The sequence below is a fragment of the Ranitomeya variabilis genome, chromosome 5 (assembly GCF_051348905.1).
Source record: "Ranitomeya variabilis isolate aRanVar5 chromosome 5, aRanVar5.hap1, whole genome shotgun sequence".
NCBI classification, from domain to species: domain Eukaryota; kingdom Metazoa; phylum Chordata; class Amphibia; order Anura; family Dendrobatidae; genus Ranitomeya; species Ranitomeya variabilis.
In genome coordinates, this window is record NC_135236.1 from 154,709,223 (window position 1) to 154,726,876 (window position 17,654).

Here is a 17,654-nt window from a genome sequence, read left to right on the forward strand (position 1 = left end):
GTTATTTTTCTTCTCTTAGGCTATGTGCCCACGTTGCGTTTTTAAGTGTTTCCGACGTTTTTTTCCACTGCGGAAACGCTTAAAAAAACGCTAACAAAATGCATCCCATTAATTTTAATTGCATTCCGCCATTGCTGTGCCCATGCTTCGTATTTTTCCGCAGCGGAATCACATTGCGGTAAAATACGCAGCTTGTTCATTTATTTTGCGGAATCGCGGCGATTCCACCGCCTTAGACTTGTATTGGAACACTTGTAATCTGCAAATATTAAAAATGTTTGTGGATTTCAAGCGCATTTGCTGCGGTTTTGTAAATCAAAACCACAGCAAATAGGAAGTGACATCATGGGCATCCCATCATGCCGTCCCACGAGCATCCCATAATCCAGGGAGACGAGAATCCCAGATCATTCCCGTCTTCCTGGATGATGGCTGCTAACATGGACTGGTATGATCGCATGGCGCTGGATGTCCCTTTAATGACCAGTGTGGTAAGTGTCTGTGTGGTGTGTGTGTTTGCGGTGTATGTGTGTAGCTAGACATGGGCTGATAAATACTACTACTCCCATCGGCCTATGTCTGTTCCCCTTTAGTGGCAGCAGGATCAGCTCCATGGGAGCAGTATTTCCTATCGAACTGTTCCTGCTGTAAACCCCCCCCCCTTTTTTTGTCCCAACTTTATTTGTGCTCAAAAACGCTTAAAAAAAAAAAAAAAAAAAAAAGCATAAAAATCCGCATGTGTTTTCCCTGGCAAGGGTGTGCGGTTTTGATGAGGAAAAATCTGCTTCTATTCTGCAACGTGAGCACATGGCCTTCCAGGTCGGGTTTGGGGCAGATATGCAGCATTATAGAATTCTGTATATCAGCCCTGGAAGGTGATGGCCGCATCTCATATCGGCCAAACCTGGTGACAGGTTCCCTTTAAGGCTGAGATAATAAATGCAGTTTTTTTTATAGATGTTTTCTAGCAGTTTTCTTTGAGGCAAACTAGAAATACATCCAAAAAGGTTAAAAAATGAAAGATTGACATGGGAAAGTGGCCTGCTTTGGAGTGGTCCCTGAAGAATGACACATTCCCGTTTCTGTCTTGTCAAAATTGTACCGCTAGCAATATACATGTTGATAATATGCCCCCAATTTAGCAATGTGTGCCACCTGCCCAAAGGCACTAAAGTCAGCTTGAGAGGATGTATGGATGACTATATGTGCGGAAAGTGTATTTTGGATTAAAGTTGGCATATGTTGGGGGCTACACAGCCATCTTGGGCACAACACATCGGAGAAAATGCCAAGGTTGCATTTTGCTCCCCTAGAGTACCGTCTCTATTACCGTATGTTGCAAAAAATCCGAATGGGTCTGATTTTTCTTACCTTCCCTTTGTACGCAGCTTAACATTTATTTAGCTGTTTTGCACTGGTGAAGTAAGCGGATATTTTCAGGACATGATTCCCCTTAGTAACTATATTCTTTACAGCTTTATTACATTTTATATCATTGATGGTACTTGCCTAATGTTAGTACAGTTTGTCTTCTGGTGCATATTGTATAATTCCTTTACGTTTTGTGGGACGTTAGAAATGTTGGAACATAAATCTATTCATATCATTAATAAGCGTCCTCTGTAAACTGTGACACAACATGGAATGGTCAATTCAGTAGCCACATTCAAGAATGGTCGGGATGACTTCTAGAAAACTATAATATTACATTCTATGAGTGTTCGTTCTGAGGAGAGGACTTAGGCTTCTTTCACACTAGCGTCGGGCTCGTCCTGTCGCCGTGCGTCGGGCCGAGGTCCCCGATGCTAGCGTTGTCCCCGCCGCACAACGGGGGCAGCGGATGCATTTTTCCTGCACATCCGCTGCCCCATTGTGAGGTGCGGGGAGGTGGGGGCGGAGCGTCGGGGAAAAAGCGGACCGTCGGGAGCAAAAAACGTTACATGTAACGTTTTTTGCTCCCGACGGTCCGCAACAGCACGGTGCAACCGTCGCAGGACGGTTGCGACGTGTCATTGCGTCGCAAATGTGTCGCTAATGTTAGTCAATGCTGAAAAAACGCATCCTGCAAGCACTTTTGCAGGATGCGTTTTTTCGGCAAAACGACGTATTTGCGACGTAATGCAGTTAACGCTAGTGTGAAAGTAGCCTTAGGCAGGTGACAGAAAAGGATTCATGGTCCTAGTAGCTGTTAACACATGATATGGTTCTGACATCATTGAGTAAAATACCTATCATCATCATTAACTCTTTTGGCTGGTCCTAGAGAGATTTTTTTTTTTTTGGACTAATTGTCGTACCCTTAGACACATTATTACCAAATTATCAAAGTGTCTGTCCAAGAAACAATTTGCTTTTGTTCATTTTTCATTACAGCAGGAAGCCCAGTACGTGAAACTACTGGATTTTAGTCTCTGTGCCTACTTTAGGCTGTCCTTACATTGGACCGTAAACTCCTAAAACGGATAGCCTCACTAATGTGTGTTTGCTGCCACATACTTGCCAACAATCCTGATTTGGGCAGGACAGTTATACAAACCTGATGCCGTGTAAAGTTTTTATAACGCAATCAATTCCCCCCCTTCCCCTCAAAAAAAACCAAAAATCAAGCAGTTTGTGGCAGGTGTGAAAGCACTGATATTGTTGATTTTAAATTTCAGACTGTTTGCTACTGTTATAAAGGGTAGGTAACGTTCCTTTTTTTCCCAACCCCTTCTTGCCCATTAGATTATAGCAGTTTTCTTATAACCTACCTTTTTAAAGGGGTTGTCTGTCCTTGGCTTCAAGTGTGCAGTCACCCTGAGACTGCAGACTCGTGAATCCTCACAATGAGTGCAGTGCGCCCTGTGAGGATTCTCCAGCGGCGGGTGTGTGACCCCCAAGTATGTTATTTGCATACTGTATATACTGTACATGTGGTCACATGCTGACTAGATGGGCATGGTCTCACTCCATGCAAGTGTATTGATTGAGGGCAGACAGTCTAGTCGGAATGTGGCCATTAGTATCCAAATCACATGACCGCACACCACGGGCACTGGAGTATCCTCACAGAGCACAGTGCATGTGATGTGGGGATTCAGACGTCTACAGTCATGTAGAGTGACTGCAGACCTGTAGCCTAAAGCTGGACAGCCCCTTTAATATCACCCATTTTGTTTCTGACAGTGTATCCACATAGCCAACAGATGACTATTTGCCGGACAGACTGTGAAATCTCTTTTTGGCTCTTGTCATGATGACGTTTTTGGCAGCAGTTGTTCTTGCAATGCTGTGTATTTAATTCTGCAATCTGATCGTCTTTGCATCTGGGTAAAACCACAAAGCAGCTGAAGGAATGGACAATGGAGGTTTTTACCTTCTCCTTTTCATAGATAAATTAAATGGGAAAAAATAGAAAATACTGGTGTAATATTAAAGGGAACCTGTTAGTAGGATCAACCCTCCTAAATTGTCTATATGGGCATGAAATTCATAGAAGGTTGAATACAATTATTCCTTAATATCTGCGATCTAATGTCTTGATCTAGATAAATCCATGTTTGTTTGTTTCTCAATATGTAAATTATCTGTTAAGATGTAAGGGACAGAAGTACATCTCCAAGAGAGTATACCTCCGGAGCTGTATTGACTGACTGCCTTCTCTCTAGATCTCACTGCAGAGCTGTGCCTGATTATAACTAACCCTAGTGTGGGGGAGGGACAGGACAGCAGAGCTGAGCTTTGCCTAATTCTAAGCACATCTGCAGCAGTAACTCTCCTCCCACAGTGCAGTCAGCTCAGCTGTTCTGCCCCTCCCCCACACTGACAAAAGAAGGCCGAATTGTTACTTGTAATCAGGCACAGCGCTACAGCAGAGCTGAGGAACAGTGAGAGGAGAGCACCAGCTGCAGATGTTTGTAATGAGACAAAGCTCAGCCCTTCTCTCCTGCCTCGCACACACGCACACCCTGTGAGATGGAAGCTGAAGAAGTGTTATTTGTAGTCACATGATCACACACTGCTTCACAGTGAGAGCAGGAGATCAGACTGTCAGTTATTACATGTCTCACACTGGTAACGCCCCCTTTCATATAAAGTTGGCTTTAAAGAGGTCTATGTCTGGCCCATAAATCTTAACAGGTCATTTACTTATTAAGAAAAATGTAGATTTCTCTGGAATAAGACATCAGATTTAAAATATCAAGGTATCATTTTAGGTCTTCAAAATACAATGATGTCTATTTTCAGCTGCTTGTCCGGTGTAATTTATGGTTTCCACAAGGAGTTTGGGAGGAATGTTAATCACTCCTGGGGTCTCGAGTGTCAAAGTAACGTTTTCTAAATGTTGAGGTTTTGGGGCTGTATGTAGCACTACTACTGTGTTTGTACGGTGACCTGGGGAAGTCTGTGTAAGTTGTTTTATCACTACGGCTAGGTAGACTGCTGCTAACGATCCGGACTCTCTAAAGAGAAATCAATGGAGGAACTTGGGGAGTTGCCTGCTGAGGGCTGGCTCTTTTTATTGCCTTGGTCATGCAGACGGTATAATTGGGTTACTGAATGTACAGGGGCGGCCAGCTTGTGCAACAGACATGTAATTGTCTAATTACTTTAGCAGAGATCTTCAAAAGCTTTATGGGACACTCCATCATGAAAGGATTATGATCCTGTAGTGTGATAAGATAAGGGAACTAGAGCTGGCATATGGTTCACTTTGATTTCTTTTCTTTGACATCCAAAGTTACTATTAAATACAGGAAGAAAAGGGTACATCGCCAATATGTTACTACATTTAGGCTAAATTCACACTAGGCTTTTTTTATGCTAATTTTAAATAATAAAATCTTTATTTTTATATAGCACTAACATATTCCGCAGCGCTTTACAGTTTGCACACATTATCATCACTGTCGCCGATGGGGCTCACAATCTAAATTCCCTATCAGTATGTCTTTTGGAATGTGGGAGGAAACCGGAGAACGCGGAGGAAACCCACACAAACACGGAGAGAACATACAAACTCCTTGCAGATGTTGTCCAAGGTGGGATTTGAACCCAGGACTCCAGCGCTGCAAGGCTGCAGTGCTAACCACTGAGCCACCATGCTGCCCTTCTCAGCTGCGTTTTACAGTACCAGCAAAGCCTATGAAATTTCAGAAATCTCATGCACACACATTGTGTTTTTTGTCATCAGGATTTTGTACTTTGCATGTTTGTGGACATAGAGTATGTCCTTTCTTTTAGCTTTTTTTCAGCGTTTTTACCCATTGACTTAAATGAGTGGTGAAAAAAATGCACAAAAAACGCAGGTATCAGGTTTTCTTGCGTTTTTTGTGTGCCAAAACCTGATTCTATAGAATGGGACTTATTTTTATTTTTTAATACCAAACTTTATCAGCATGCAGAAGAGACAAATCTAACAAGCCAAAACCGCCGCAAGAAAAACATGCTTTTTTTCTGCAGCATCAGGTTTTGCTCCAGAAAAAAACGCTGAAGAAATACCTAGTATGAACTTAGCCTTAAATGGGTTATTCCAGGAACTGAAAAGATATTTGCACAATATTTTAACCATATCCAGGCAAAAAAAAACCCAGCAATGTCCACAGATTGTGTTTAGTAACCCCAAATGTAGTTTTTCCCTTGGAAAAAGCAAAGGTGAAACGGTGTCATTGGGGTTACTACACAAAATCTGTGGACATCGAAGAAGAATCAAATGCAAGTCTGTATGATTCCCTATACACACTATTCCTAAGAGTGCATCACGCACTTTGTTGGTTTGCACTTTATTTGATATCTTGTAGACTGTAAGTTTGGATTCTATTAATTTGTGACACCAGGTATTCAGTGAATGGAGATATATCATTATTGTATTTACTGCAGTTAATATTTCTTAACCTTTTGGTTTTGTACTATACTCCATTTAGGCATTTTTGTGACAGTCTATGAAACTTAAAGGGAACCTGTCACCTCGGTTTTTCACTCGGAGATAAAAATACCGCTACATAGGGCATGAGCTGCGCTTTACAAAAGTGTTTTTTTTTCTACCCTGATTCCCCACCTAAGCTGCCGAAATTACTTACCAAAGTCGCCGTTTTCGCTTGTCAATCATGCTGGTCTGGTCTGATGGGCGTGGTGACAAAGCTGTTTCTTCCCCCAGATCTTGCTTAGGTTTCCGTTGGTGGCGTAGTGGTTTTCGACTGAGCAGGTGACGAAAAAGAGCGCAATCTGTGCTATATCCCTGGTGATCGGTGGGGGCGGCCATCTTCCTGTGGCCACGCGTGCGCAGTTGGAGCGCTCTGCTGCCCGGGGCTTCAGAAAAATGGCCGCCGCGATCTCCATCTGCGCACGCGCGGCAGCCCGCGGCCATTTTCCTGAAGCCCCGGGCAGCAGAGCGCTCCAACTGCGCACGCGTGGCCACAGGAAGATGGCAGCCCCCACCGATCACCAGGGATATAGCACAGATCACGCTCTTTTTCGTCACCTGCGCAGTCGCAAACCACTACGCCACCAACGGAAACCTAAGCAAGATCTGGGGGAAGAAACAGCTTTGTCACCACGCCCATCAGACCAGACCAGCATGATTGACAAGCGAAAACGGCGACTTTGGTAAGTAATTTCGGCAGCTTAGGTGGGGAATCAGGGTAGAAAAAAAACACTTTTGTAAAGCACAGCTCATGCCCTATGTAAGCGGTATTTTTATCTCCGAGTGAAAAACCGGGGTGACAGGTTCCCTTTAAATTATTTACATGGTGTTATATATTTTGTAAATAAAACATATATTTTTATAAATCTGTTGGCCTATGTCTCTTCTTAGACTTGTGAATAATTGTTCCCATTCTGTAAGTTAATATGTCATATAGATAAGTATGATTTATCGCTCCAGAGTCCAGTAGCTGCGTGATTTGCACCACTCCATCAGGTGCTTGGCATTGTGCTTGGTGATGTTAGGTTTGCATAACATAGAGTTCCTCTTGCACAGTTTTTGTGCATAAATTAACGCTAGAGGAATTTTGGCGACTCCCAGTCATCTTCCATAGCAGTAGCAATGATTTTTTTCAGGTTCTATTTAGAAACAACAACAAGAATAAAAAAAAAAAGAAAGAATAGAAGGCAAACTTAATAGCACTGTTTTAAAAAAAATATAAATAAATAAACCACAGTAAGGCCATGTTCACACAGTGCGTTTTTTACCGCGGAACCGCGGCGGTTTTGCCGCTGCGGTTCCGCAGCTGTTTTCCATGCAGGGTACAGTACACTGTACCCTATGGAAAACAGGACACACTGTGCACATGGTCCGGAAATTTAAAAAAAAAAGCCGTGCTGAATAGCTCCCGGAAAAAAGAAGGAGCATGTCAATTCTTCTTCCTGAACCGCAGCGGTTCTGCACCCATAGGCCATGTTCACACGCTGCGGTTTTTACCGCGGAACCGCCGCGATTTTGATGCTGCGGGTCCGCAGCAGTTTCCATAGCGTTTACATTAACATGTAAACCCTATGGAAACCGCAAACCGCAGTGCACATGCTGCCGGAAAAACCGCGCAGAAACGCAGCGGTTTACAACCCGCAGCATGTCACTTCTTTGTGCAGAATCGCTGCGATTCTGCACCCATAGAAATGCATTGAACCGCTTACTTCCCGCATGGGGCTGTGCCCACGTTGCGGGAAGTAAGCGGATAATGTGCGGGTGGTACCCGGGGTGGAGGAGAGGAGACTCTCCTCCAGGCCCTGGGAACCATAAAATAGTGTAAAAAAAAGAATTAAAATAAAAAATGAAGCTATACTCACCTCTCTGCGCTGCCCGCGGCCGTCCGGTCTCAGTTGCTGTGCCGAACAGGACCTGTGGTGACGTCGCGGTCACATGACCGTGATGACGCCGCGGTCACATGACCGTGACGTCACGAAGGTCCTTGTCGGCACAGCCGCTTGCAGCGCCGGGGAGATCGCGACGTCAGAGGGTGAGTATAGCCAATTTTTATTATTTTTTACATTACTATTGATGCTGCATATTGCTGCATATGCAGCATCAATAGTACAGCAGTAATCCCGCAGCGGAAACCGCGGAACAAACCGCGATAAATCTGCAGGGATAACCACAGCGGTTTTGCCCTGCAGATTTTCAATTCCGCTGCGGGATTAACCCGCAGAGGAACCCGCAGCGTGTGAACATGGCCATAGACCTCCATTGTGAGGTCAAAATCGCAGTAAAACCCGCAGATCAAAAATATATCTGCGGGTTTTACTGCGGTTTGTTGTGCAGAACCGCTGCAGCCGGAAGTGCGGGGAAGCCGGCGGAAGTGCGGGGCCGGAAGTGCGTGGGCGGAGAGACATGGAGGCATACCGGCGCATGGGGATCGTGTCGGCCGTTTGATTGATTTGGTATGTGTGTCTGTGTGTGTGTATGTGTGTGTGTGTGTCTGTGTGTGTGTGTGTGTGTGTGTGTATGTGTGTGTGCGTGTGTGTGTCCCCATGCGACGCTAGTGCCACCATTGTGCTAAGTCGCCGTATGGGACTACTACTCCCATCCGGTATTAGGATGGGAGAGTTGTCCCTGTGTCCGGCGACTTAGCACAATGGTAAAGTTACACCAAACACCTACACACAATACACATACATGACACACAGTACATACAACATATAACACAGAGTATATACTCACCAACAGCACACTTGTAGGCGAAGCCCTCGATCCTCCAGGAAAAAATCGCAAAATAATAAACCAAATCCATACTCCCTGTCCGCAGAATCCATAAAACGAGTGTCCCACGCCGATCGGCTGCTCTCCGGCGATACACTGCCAGGAGCGAAGCTCCTATCAGTGTGTCGCGTACTGTTCCGGAGTTCAATGACTCCGGCGTCTCGGTTAACAGCAGTACAGCTGCGTTGAACTTTCCCACGCAGCACTGCCGTTAAGCGAGAGTGCCGGGGTCAATGACCGCCGGTAAACTCGCTCGCGCATGCGCAGTGACACACCGACAGGAACTATGGCTCCTGTCAGTGTGTTGCTGCATCCGTGGAGAGCAGACATATCTCTGGATGTGTCTGTTCTCCATGGAAAATCTTCGTGGGATACGTGGCACTTAAATACGTGGCACTTAAATACGTGACACGTGTCACTTATACGTGATACGTGTCACTTAAATACGTGACACGTGTCACTTACACGTGATACGTGTCACTTAAATACATGATACGTGTCACTTAAATACGTGGCACGTGGCACTGAAATACATGATACGTGGCACGTGGCACTTAAATATGTGGCACGTGGCACTGAAATACGTGGCACGTGGCACTGAAATACGTGGCACGTGGCACTTAAATATGTGGCACGTGGCACTTAAATACGTGGCACGTGGCACTGAGATACGTGGCACGTGGCACTTAAATACGTGGCACGTGGCACTAAAATACGTGGCACGTGGCACTTAAATACGTGATACGTGGCACTGAAATACGTGGCACTGAAATACGTGGCACTGAAATACGTGGCACGTGGCACTTAAATACGTGGCACTTAAATACGTGGCACGTGGCACTGAAATACGTGGCACTTAGGCTATGTTCACATTTGCGTTGTGCGCCGCAGCGTCGGCGCCGCAACACACAACGCAAAGTAAAACGCAGCAAAACGCATGCACAACGCTGCGTTTTGCGCCGCATGCGTCCTTTTTTTGATTGATTTTGGACGCAGCAAAAATGCAACTTGCTGCGTCCTCTGCGCCCGGATGCGTGCGCTGCAGTGACGCATGCGGCGCAAAACGCGGAGCGCTGTCATTCAAAACACGTCCACTCATTTTGGTGTTTAGTCCCAAAATGGAGGATGGAAGAAGAAAAGGGTTGGCCAAGGAAATGACATCATTTCTTTTTTTTTTTTCCCCCACTGCAGTTAAAGCTTTATTTGTGTCAAACACAGACAATTTGCAGAGAAAACTGCATACAAAACGCACAAAAAACCGCACTAAAAAACGCACCAAAAACGCACCTGCGTTTTCTGCAGAGACCTGCAGATTCAGTCAGGAAAAAAAAAGGATGGAAATCCTGAACGTGTGAACATAGCCTAAAAAGACAACACTCTATTTAAAGTGTTAAAAAACAAACAAACCAACATTCTGTTCTCCCATTATTCTAAAGTTTCCAAACAAAATAGTGAGCTTTCCTCCAGCTTTATGAAGGTTCAGTATTGTGTTTGGAGCCAGAACGTCTCGCCTCCACTAATGAGCGCAGTCACTTTTTTTTCATTTTAATGGCGTTCCTTTTCTGTCTGGGCCGTATATATGTGTCTATGTGCCGGTCTTTGTGTCTAATATATCCTTCTATCTCTTCCCCTCCCTCGTTATAAATATTTGCTTCATTTTTCCGATCATTACCCCGTAGTATTGGCTTCCTAACGGTTGGATCACTATACAGAGGTACAGAGCGTGTCGGTCTACGCCTGAGTGCAGGAGAAGGTGGTCCAACATTCTCACCATAGGAGAAATCGCAAAAATGGATTTTATATACAAAATTGCAAACTTTTTTTTTTACACTGTAATTTTTTTTCCGTTACAATATCAGAGAAAAATAAACAGCACAAGAACATTTTGAAAAATGTACATACAAACTTGTGATTTATGTAATATAATATTAATAAAAAGGGGAATAACAAGGGGGAAAAGGGGGATCCGAAAGCCAGAGATAGTCAAATAATTTAAAATGAGCAGGATTGTGAAACAACAAACTATACTTAAAGGGTATTTAACAAAAATGTCATTTCAAATTCTCGGAGTTTCAAACAAAGATTTTCGAGTGACAACCAGTTTAAAAATTATTTCTCCTACAGACATAGAATTATCCCCCACTTGGCACACTATTACCTAGCTGCGTGATAGATTATAACTTGCTAATTTTTAGAGGATCGACCACTGAGACACCTGCTGATCCCAAGTGAAATGTCCTATTAGAGCAGAGTGGTGAGCAGCCGTTCCATAGATGATAAATGGAGGATTTCAGCATCTGGTTGTGGAGCGTAGCAGTCGGACCGCCAGCAATAGACAGCTTATCACCTATGCCAAGTTGGAAATATATCTTTAAATCCTTATATTGGTTTCCGCACATTTAATAGTTTTTGTATTGTGAAAATGATGGTTTCTAACATACTTTTATATCAATTTCTCAAGTGTTTGCTGTGATTTAATAGTAACTCGTTTACTGCTCATGTGATGGACACGGTGCGATGTGACGAGCGGTATTCCCGTGTGCGCATTACATGACCAGGGCGGGTTTTATTCCATGGTGGTAAATATCGAAGCTTCAAGTGATGATGTTGGTGCAAACACTATATGATGTAGAAAGTGCTAGAGCTCTTGACGTTATTTTAGTTTCTCCCCTGATGTTAGATTTTATAGTTGGAGGAGATATTCGTTGGGTTCAGGCTCAAACTGTATAGCGACATTTACGGTAGTCGCGCACAGGAAGCGGAAATACCAGGACCAGCTTTCATTTTTTTTCTGTGGCCGCAGTGTCGTCCAAAATATTTTTTCCTTGGGGAACATGGAGTAATACCAAAAAATCAATAGATAACCTAAAGTTGCCTTGTACACCTTGCTTTTATCTGTACTATAGTTCTTTCTTTGTGATTGCAATGAATATAAGTAGTTATGCATTTGTAGCTGCTACTTCAGGAAGACTCCTGGAATAGATCCTCATTAGTTTTTTTCTTTTTCACCTTCTGACATAGTATAGCTAAAGGTGAAGAGGTGAGAGGTTGCTGAGAGGGGTCATATGGGGAGGTGAGAGAAAGTGCTGATCAGGCTGTCATGTAGATGCAGGAGCTATTCTGGGGCTTCCTGAGAAAAGAACAACAAATCAATACTATAGAAGTAATATGAGAAAACCTAGAGGAGTGTTTGTTGCTTGTGCTTTTCATGGTTGGGGCATGTTCACACCCTGCAGGCTTTCTACAGAATCAGCGATGATCACATGCATCTACATAGGGTCTGCAGAAATTCTAGCACCTGATGTGGAACTAGTCTCATTCAGATGACTGGAATTTCAGCCACAGTCTGCAGCATGTGAACTTACCTGTTGCTTGTCCTCAATGTCCCAAAAGTCTGGAGTATGTTATCAAGCAAACTTGGAGATAAAAGCAAATGTAAAACTGCGCTACAGAGAATGTAATATACAGTGCCTTGCGAAAGTATTCAGCCCCCTGGAACTTTTCAACCTTTTCCCACATATCATGCTTCAAACATAAAGATACCAAATGTAAATTTTTGGTAAAGAATCAACAACAAGTGGAGCACAATTGTGAAGTTGAACGAAATGTATTGGTTATTTTAAATGTTTGTGGAAATTCAAAAACTGAAAAGTGGGGCGTGCGATATTATTCGACCCCTTTCAGGGTGTGTGCACACGTTCAGGTTTTATCGCGTGTTTTTCGCGATAAAAACGCTATAAAAACACTTTAAAAACACATGCATTATGCATTCTATCATTTAGAATGCATTCTGCATATTTTGTGCACATGGTGCGTTTTTTTCCGCCAAAAAAAGCATTGCGGTAAAAAAAGCAGCATGTTCGTTAATTTTGCGGATTTTCTGCGTTTTTCCCGCAATTCTATGCATTTGGAAAAATCGCATGAAAAAACGCACAAAAAAAGCGTCAAACGCATCAAAAAACGCATGCGGATTTTTGGCACAAATGTCCGGTTTTTGTCAGGAAAATTTCTGCTAGAAATCCTGACGTGTGCACATACCCTCATACTTTGTTGCGCCACCTTTTGCTGCGATTACAGCTGCAAGTCGCTTGGGGTATGTGTCTATCAGTTTTGTACATGGAGAGACAGAAATTCTTGCCCATTCTTCCTTGGCAAACAGCTCGAGCTCAGTGAGGTCTGATGGAGATCATTTGTGAACAGCAGTTTTCAGCTCTTTCCACAGATTCTTGATTGGATTGAGGTCTGGACCTTGACTTGGCCATTCTAACACCTGGATACATGTATTTGTGAACCATTCCATTGTAGATTTTGCTTTGTTTGGGATCATTGTCTTGTTGGAAGACAAATCTCCATCCCAGTCTCAGGTCTTTTGCAGACTCCCAACAGGTTTTCTTCAAGAATGGTCCTGTATATGGCTCCATCCATCTTTCCATCAATTTTAACCATCTTCCCTGTCCCTGCTGAAGAAAAGCAGGCCCAAACCATGATGCTGCCACCACCATGATGCTGCCACCACCATGTTTGACAATGGGGATGGTGTGTTCAGGGTGATGAGCTGTGTTGCCTTTACACCAAACATATTGTTTGGCATTGTTGCCAAAAAGTTCGATTTTGGTTTCATCTGACCAGAGCACCTTCTTCCACATGTTTGGTGTGTCTCCCAGGTGGCTTGTTGCAAACTTTAAGCGACACTTTTTATGGATATCTTTGAGAAATGGCTTTCTTCTTGCCACTCTTCCATAAAGGCCAGATTTGTGCAGTGTATGACTGATTGTTGTCCTATGGACAGACTATCCCACCTCAGCTGTAGATCTCTGCATTTCATCCAGAGTGATCATGGTCCTCTTGGCTGCATCTCTGATCAGTCTTCTCATTGTTTGAGATGAAAGTTTAGAGGGATGGCCGGGTCTTGGTAGATTTGCAGTGGTATGATACTCCTTCCATTTCAATATGATCGCTTGCACAGTGCTCCTTGGGATGTTTAGGCTATGTGCACACGTTCTGGAATGTCAGCAGTATTTTCCTGAACAAAACCGGACTTTTTCTGCAGGAAATCTGCTCGGATTTATTTACTTATTTTTTTCCGGAGCTTCCCAATTCAATAATATAGTGGCAAAAACACGAAAAATCAGCAAAATTAATGAACATGTTGCTTTTTACCACGATGCGTTTTTTTTTTGCGGAAAAAAACGCAGCGTGTGCATAAAAGTTGCAGAATGCATTAAAATGATGGGATGCTTAATGTAAGCGTTTTTTTTCCCCATGGAAAACTGCCAAAAAAACTAAAAAAATCCTGAACGTGTGCACATAGCCTTAAAGTTTTGGAAATCATTTTGTATCCAAATCCGGCTTTAAACTTCTCCACAACAGTATCACAGACCTGCCTGTTGTGTTCCTTGGTCTTCATGATGCTCTCTGTGCTTCAAACAGAACCCTGAGACTATCACAGAGCAGGTGCATTTATACGGAGACTTGATTACACACAGGTGGATTATATTTATCATCATTAGGCATTTAGGACAACACTGGATCATTCAGAGATCCACAATGAGCTTCTGGAGTGAGTTTACTGCACTGAAAGTAAAAGGGCCGGATAATATTGCATGCCCCACTTTTCAGTTTCTGAATTTCCACAAAAATTTAAAATAACCAATCAATGTAGTTCAACTTCACAATTGTTGTCCACTTGTTGTTGATTCTTCACCAAAAATTTACATTTGGCATCTTTGTTTGAAGCATGATATGTGGGAAAAGGTTGAAAAGTTCCAAGGGGTCGAATACTTTTGCAAGGCAGTGTACAATAGGAGACCAGATGCCTTTTTATTTGTCAATGCATTTCATGGTAATCATACCTCTTCATCATGACAGACTGTAATGATCATTCTGGTTTGTCCTGATGAAGAGGAATGATTACCTCGAAATGCGTACACATTGTTACTGATGCACACCCAGCTTTCCAAAGCTCCTGAGCGGTCCACTACTTGCACACTCGTTACAAAGTAACACAACCAAGCTATTTTATCATCTGGAGATTGTGGGTACTTAGAACTATGAGGGATAAACATTTAAATTTTTGATTTAAGAACCACGCCCATTTATTTTTTAGTAATTAAATGTTTGTACATGCATGTAATGTAGTGAGTGTATTAATACCTTCCACCATTGCTCTCCGGAGTCCAACACTGTTCTGCTTCTCTTCTCAGTGAAACACACTGATGTATCAGCCCCCAGCTGTCAGTTTTACCTGGCTGGTTATCAAAAATACAGGGGAACCCATGCAGTTTTTTTATTTTATTTATTTATAGTGCAGGTGGCGGGTGATGAATACTTCTATCAGCTGCTCCTGCTTTCCCTGTTATTAGCGACAGCAGGTGTAGGCTTATGGGAGTATTACTCCCATCAGCTGCCGCCTGCTCTCGCTGTTATCAGTTGAATGTAAAGGCCCCGTCTCACATAGCGAGATCGCTAGCGAGATCGCTGCTGAGTCACAAGTTTTGTGACGCAACAGCGACCTCCATAGCGATCTCGCTATGTGTGACACGTACCAGCGATCAGGCCCCTGCTGCGAGATCGCTGGTCGTGTCGGAATGGCCTGGACCTTTTTTTGGTCGTTGAGGCCCCGCTGACATCGCTGAATCGGTGTGTGTGACACCGATCCAGCGATGTCTTCACTGGTAACCAGGGTAAACATCGGGTTACTAAGCGCAGGGCCGCGCTTAGTAACCCGATGTTTACCCTGGTTACCAAAAAAAACAAACAGTACATACTCGCCTTTCGGTGTCCAGGTCCCTTGCCGTCTGCTTCCTGCTCTCACTGACTGCCGGCCGTACAGTGAGAAGTGAGAGCGCAGCAGTGACGTCACCGCTGCGCTCTGCTCTCACAGTACGGCGGCTCAGTCAGAGCAGGAAGCAGACGGCAAGGGACCTGGACACCGAAAGGCGAGTATGTAGTGTTTGTTTTTTTTTGGTAACCAGGGTAAACATCGGGTTACTAAGCGCGGCCCTGCGCTTAGTAACCCGATGTTTACCCTGGTTACCCGGGTGCTGCAGGGGGACTTCGGCATAGTTGAAGACAGTTTCAACGATGCCGAAGTCGTTCCCCTGATCGTTGGTCGCTGGGGAGAGCTGTCTGTGTGACGGCTCCCCAGCGACCACACAGCGACTTACCAACGATCACGGCCAGGTCGTATCGCTGATCGTGATCGTTGGTAAATCGCTTAGTGAGACGGGGCCTTTACTCATCTTTCTCCCCTGCTTGTGCTGATCACCAGCAGAGCAGGGCAGGATGATGAGAGCTGTCTTCAGCACCTCCGCCGGGGAACAGCGCTAACTGTACCGCTGCTTCTCTGGCGCCAGTGCGTGTGTTACTGATGTGGCACACAGTTGCCACATATCACACACGGGCACTGATATCTCCAGTATCAGAAATACCAGGACGTGTGAAACTGGCCTAAGGCTGGGTTCACATATTGTGTGTCTGCATGTTAACTTATTGGTTTGGGGATTTTTGCTGTGGATTCTGTGCAATTAAAATATGTGATCAGATCCACTTAAAAACCATCTGGTAAAAATCAACTGCTTGATTTCTATTTATTTATTTTTTTTTTTCTTGTGTCTTCAATAGCCCCGAAAAATACACCATTGAAGCCTCAAAATTGTATGAAAATTTTGCTTTATGCACAGTGATTTCATGTTGAATTGTAATTATGACAATTGTGATCTCAGTGTTTAAATCAAATCCTCGATTTCTATAATCTTGTTGTTCACAATAGATTCCTTTTGTCTTGGTTCTAGATACTGTGTCCTGGGTCATGAAGCTTAATCCAACACAAGCTCCATTATATGTAAGTGCATTTACTTTTATTACTATTTGAGCTACTGAATGAAATACTTTAATTTAAAGCAACAAATATCTTATCGCTTTGCAAGAGGAGATATTAGTTGTCCTGAGATTAGATTAACGTGTTAAATAAAGGTGACAGGACCTGTTACTATGTAGGTGGCCATAAACCTTCAGGACCTGTTGAGCATTCGGCTGCTCCTGAACCACGCTCCCATATACAAGTACGCTGAGCTGTGAGTGCATCTGTTCTGAATTTGCAGAGCCCCAAGGTGCTTAAGCTCACTTCCCCCCAAAAGTATGTGGTATCCCGGTTCCCATTCTAATGCTGCTGAATGAGGCAGTTGTCGTGTGGCAGTAGATTTGTTCCAGTGTGTCAGAATTGGTTTGGGCATTGTGAGTTAGGAGATGTAATACATTCCATTGTATATGGACGACTCATAGCTTTGCTGCTATCTACTGACCAATGTGTACTGTATATGAAAGCTAAGTGATTATTCTCTTCACTATATGGTGGCCCGATACTAACGCATCAGGAATTCTAGAATATGTATGTAGTTTATTTATGAAGTTTTCAGAATAATGCAATTTATACACAGGATTCAGCCGGCCGGCCGTGACCAATTAGCGAAGCGTGGTTCAAATTCCGCACCAATTCGCGGGCGGACGGCGCCTGTCACTGATTGTTCGCGGTCGGGCGTGAGCAATCAGTGAAGCCAGGGCCGACTCCAGGTTTTTGAGGGCCCCGGGCGAAAGAAGTCTCAGTGGGCCCTCCTCTTTAACACATACCATGATTCATGATGCACAGATACAGCTGAAAAATATACCACAGCCAATTAGCGTATAACACCGCCCACGTAGCATGTAGCCCGGCCACGTAGCATGTAGCCCGGCCACGTAGCATGTAGCCCGGCCACGTAGCATGTAGCCCGGCCACGTAGCATGTAGCCCGGCCACGTAGCATGTAGCCCGGCCACGTAGCATGTAGCCCGGGCCACGCAGTATATAGCAATGTTGGCACCATATCCCTGTTAAAAAAAAGAATTAAAATAAAAAATAGTTATATACTCACCCTCCGTCGGCCCCCCGGATCCAGCCGAGGCATTTACTGATGCTCCTCGCGACGCTCAGGTCCCAAGAG

General features: G+C 44.0%; 1 protein-coding gene across 7 annotated transcripts in view; it reads left to right on the plus strand.

Moving 5' to 3' along the window:
• The window catches only part of LOC143775376 (A-kinase anchor protein 13-like), a 303,476-nt gene that overhangs the window by 62,065 nt on the left and 223,757 nt on the right, over positions 1–17,654 (plus strand). For all 7 annotated transcript variants that reach the window (XM_077263431.1, XM_077263432.1, XM_077263437.1 and 4 more), the window contains exon 2: positions 16,468–16,517. In XM_077263431.1, the coding sequence (XP_077119546.1) occupies positions 16,485–16,517 (33 nt within the window). In that variant the 5' untranslated portion in view covers positions 16,468–16,484. The remainder of the gene's footprint in view (positions 1–16,467; positions 16,518–17,654) is intronic.